General features: G+C 52.9%; 1 protein-coding gene across 1 annotated transcript; it reads right to left on the bottom strand.

The window, feature by feature from the left end:
• Positions 1-673: 673 nt before the first annotated feature.
• Positions 674-2,686, bottom strand: LOC121147745 (serine/threonine-protein kinase MARK2-like). The gene has a single exon (XM_040967649.1). It carries the CDS (start codon positions 2,684-2,686, stop codon positions 674-676), a length of 2,013 nt encoding a protein of 670 aa, XP_040823583.1.
• Between the last annotated feature and the right edge of the window lie 1,068 nt (positions 2,687-3,754).

The following is a 3,754-nucleotide window of genomic DNA, read 5'->3' as shown; positions in this document are numbered from 1 at the left end:
GCTGCCAACCGTGGAGCTCCTGGCTTCAGCCAGGTAACTGCAGGTTTCAATGAGTAATGGTTTGTTGAAAATGTTTTCTTGGGCCCGGCGCGGTGGCGCAAGTGGTTAAAGGTCCTCGCCTTGCACGCCCGGGATCCCATATGGGCGCCGGTTCTAATCCCGGCAGCCCCGCTTCCCTTCCAGCTCCCTGCCTGTGGCCCGGGAAAGCAGTCGAGGACGGCCCAAAGCTTTGGGACCCTGCACCCGCGTGGGAGACCCGGAAGAGGCTCCTGGCTTCGGACCGGCATAGTATCGGCCGTTGTGCTCACTTGGGGAGTGAATCATCGGACGGAAGATCTTCCTCTCTGTCTCTCCTCTCTGTATATCCGCCTTTCCAAAAAAAAAAATAATAAAAATAAATCTTTAAAAAAAAAAAAAAAGAAAATGTTTTCTTTAGGATTGATTTTTATATTCTCTTAACCACGAAGTAAAAATGAAACAATTGGATATTGTGCAAAAAGCTTGTCATGATTTGTGTATAAATAAAGCAGGCAACTTTTCTGAGTGGTCCATTGTGAGCATCATGTCACAGTGGTCCATGTCTTATCTCTTCTTCATATCGCCTCGCCGATCCACACATCCTTAGCAAGCTCTCAAGTCAGCCGGACCTGGTTTCCGGCAGCCTCGAATCCATCTAGCAGGGGACCACTTTTCGACTGCGAATGCTAGGGCCACTGTTGGTGTCTGGGGGTGCCCCCATGCAGCAGGCTTGTCTCAGGAACCTGATCATCATCCTGCCAAACCTTCTGCCCAGGCCCTTCCAGCCTGGACTCTGGACAGAGGTCACAGCTGAGCTCTCAAGCTCCTCAGGCTTTGCTACAGGAACATCTGCTGCTACCTGTCCTGTGTCGTTCCAGGTGATAGCAGTGGAGGAGGTGGCCTCGACAGGCTCAGCTGCTGGGATCCCAGGCTCTATGGGTTGGGCCGCTGGAGTCCCAGGTTCCACGAGTCGGGCTCCTGGGGTCCCAGGTTCCATGGGTTGGGCTACTGGAGTCCCAGGCTCCTTAGGCTTGGCTGTTGGGGTCCCAGACTTCATGAGTTGGACTACTGGAGTGCCAAGTTCCATGGGTTGGGCTGCTGGGGTCCCAGGCTCCTTGGGCTTGACTGTTGGGGTCCCAGGCTCCATGAGTTGGACTATTAGAGTTCCAAGTTTCATGGGTTGGGCTGCTGGGGTCCCAGGCTCCTTGGGCTTGGCTGCTGGGGTCCCAGACTCCATGGGTTGGGTTGCTGGAGTCCCAGGTTCCATGGGTTGGGCTGCTGGGGTCCCGGGCTCCTCGGGCTTGGCTGCTGGGACCTCCATCTCCACCTGTTCTGCACTTTTCTTGGTTCTGGTACTGATGCTGGACAGGAAGTCCACAAGGACAGGCTCCTGGGTTGCACTGGGACTGGGGGCCCTCTCCTGCTGCTCCTGGCAGGGGAGGGAAGAGGCAAGAAAAGTACCTCTACTGGATGACTCAAACTTGGCCTCCTCCTGGCCTTGTGGTGATGAGGACTCGCTCTGCACCTCCCTGCAGTCCATTAGCGAAGACACCCTGCGTAGTAGCACAGGTGGGTTGTGCCTAGAGCCTTGGCCTTGGCCTCTGCAGTCAATGAGCGAAGACACCCTGCGTAGCAGCACAGGTAGGCTGAGACTAGAGCCTTGGCCAGGGTCTGAGATCTCACAGGACAGGAATTGCTCCTTGTTCTTCACGTCCTGCCTCAGTCTATGGCTCCCAGGGCCTGAGTGCATTGAGGCTGGCAGCAACCCTAGACCTTCCAGATACTTCTGGGCTTCTGGGGTTTCAGGAATCCTCAGGGGCTGCACAAAGGTGACCTCCTCATCTTTTTTCCCTGGATGGGGCCTAAACCAAGCGTGCTGCCTGGCCTGGGAAGCCGTGGGTCTCTGGTTGGGGTTCCAGGTGAGCAGCCACCCCTGCAGCTCCTCCATCTCCTGGCTCACTTGGAAGGGCAGCTCATAGTTGCCGCAGAGCACGGAGCGCCGCACCTCCTTCTCGTCTGAGCCCTTGAAGGGCAAGTCCGCAGTCACCATCCTAAACAGGATGACTCCCACACTCCACAGGTCGGCCTTGAAAGGGTCATAGGGCCGGGACAGGAATACCTCTGGGGCACTGTATTCGGGAGTCCCATAGAAGCCTCTTACCAGCTGGCCCTCCGGCAGCCGGCAGCTGAACCCAAAGTCTGCCAGTTTCACACGCATGTTGGTGTCCAACAGGATGTTTCTTAGTTTGAGGTCTCTGTGCGCTACGCGCTGCGCGTGGCAGTACTCCACTGCCTCCAGCAGTTGGCCCAGCAGGTCCTTTGCCTCCTCCTCCGTCAGCCCACCGCGGTCTATCACGTGGCTCCTCAGGGTGCCTCCCTCCGCTAGCTCCATGACCAGACAGAGTTGCTGGCCTACTCGACCCACCTGCAGCAGCCGGATGATGTGGTTATGCTGCAAGGTGCTGAGGATGTCCGCTTCATGCAGCAGATCCATCACACTCCGGGGGTTGTCTGCCTCATCCGTGGCCACCTTCACAGCTACGTGTGTCCCCGAAGGCACGAGTTGGGCCAGCACCACCATGCTAAAAGCACCCTGGCCGAGCAAGGACAGGAACTCCAGCTCTAGCTTGTTGCTGGCTTCTGCCAGTAAGCCCTCCTGGCCTTCCATTAGGAATTACCTTACTATTCTCTCTCAACTGCTCTCTCTAAAGGATTGACAAGCTATCTTAATACACAGCCCTGACTGTGCTAGCTAAGGGGAGAAAAAAGGACGATACAGGGACTAGCAGCTATGATAACTAAGACACAGTACTACCTAAGCTAACTACACTAAAAGTACAGAATGGCAAGACTAAGGGCTATCTAACCAAAACTGTAAACAACAAACAGGAAAGCCACACAAAACAGCGAACACTATATAACTGCACTGACACACTCAATCTAACCACACTAACTATCTAAAAGTGGGGGATGCAAGAAATGTACAAAACTGCACAAAAAGATAGACGGGGCAAAACAACAACTAGGTAGAAAACAATAAACAAATTGGGAAATGTGTAGACCAAATAGAACATGAAACAAACAAACAAACAGCACACACCACCAACAGTTGCAAAAGCTAGGTAAGATGGGTCCAACTCACTCAGGTCACCAAAAGAGCTCCCTGGTAAAACGGACCAAAACCCAGGCCTGCACAGGGCTTATATAGGCTGTGGGAGCTCTGTCGTCACAGGGCTCCTTATGACGTCAGTGCAGGAAATGAACCAATGGGCATGCAGCAGGCAGCTGTACAGACGTTGGTCCTTGTGACATCAGAGCAAGGCAGGGGCCAGTCAAAGCTACCAATATTCCTGGGGTGGGAGTATTGGGGTGGGGAGCTTCTTAAGAGCTTTCCGTGTGAAACAAAATAAGGATCCCAACAGCTTTCAGCTTAAGTTGGTTAGAGTTTGATGTTTAATTAGTTGAGAAATTAACACCCATAGGGTATTTCAAAGGGCCTTTTCATTTCCGGTTTGAACAGTGAAAAGAACTCTTGGTTTTTGAAGACTTCCACACTTACAGTACACATTCCTGTAACCTCTGAATGAGAGGCCTCAAACCAACGGCTCACCTTCTCTGGCATTATGGTAGTGTGACTCAATGTTTTGTAACCCAAGACACCATCAGGTACATTATTCACTTCCACAGAGCTGAGAGTAAGGTATCTTTAATACACACACACACGTATGTATTTATT

The sequence above is a fragment of the Ochotona curzoniae genome, unplaced genomic scaffold (assembly GCF_017591425.1).
Source record: "Ochotona curzoniae isolate NIBS_2020 unplaced genomic scaffold, NIBS_Ocur_1.0 scaffold_461, whole genome shotgun sequence".
Taxonomy (NCBI): Eukaryota; Metazoa; Chordata; class Mammalia; order Lagomorpha; family Ochotonidae; genus Ochotona; species Ochotona curzoniae.
The sequence above is the reverse complement of the archived record's forward strand: the minus strand, read 5'-3'. Positions and strand labels throughout refer to the sequence as shown.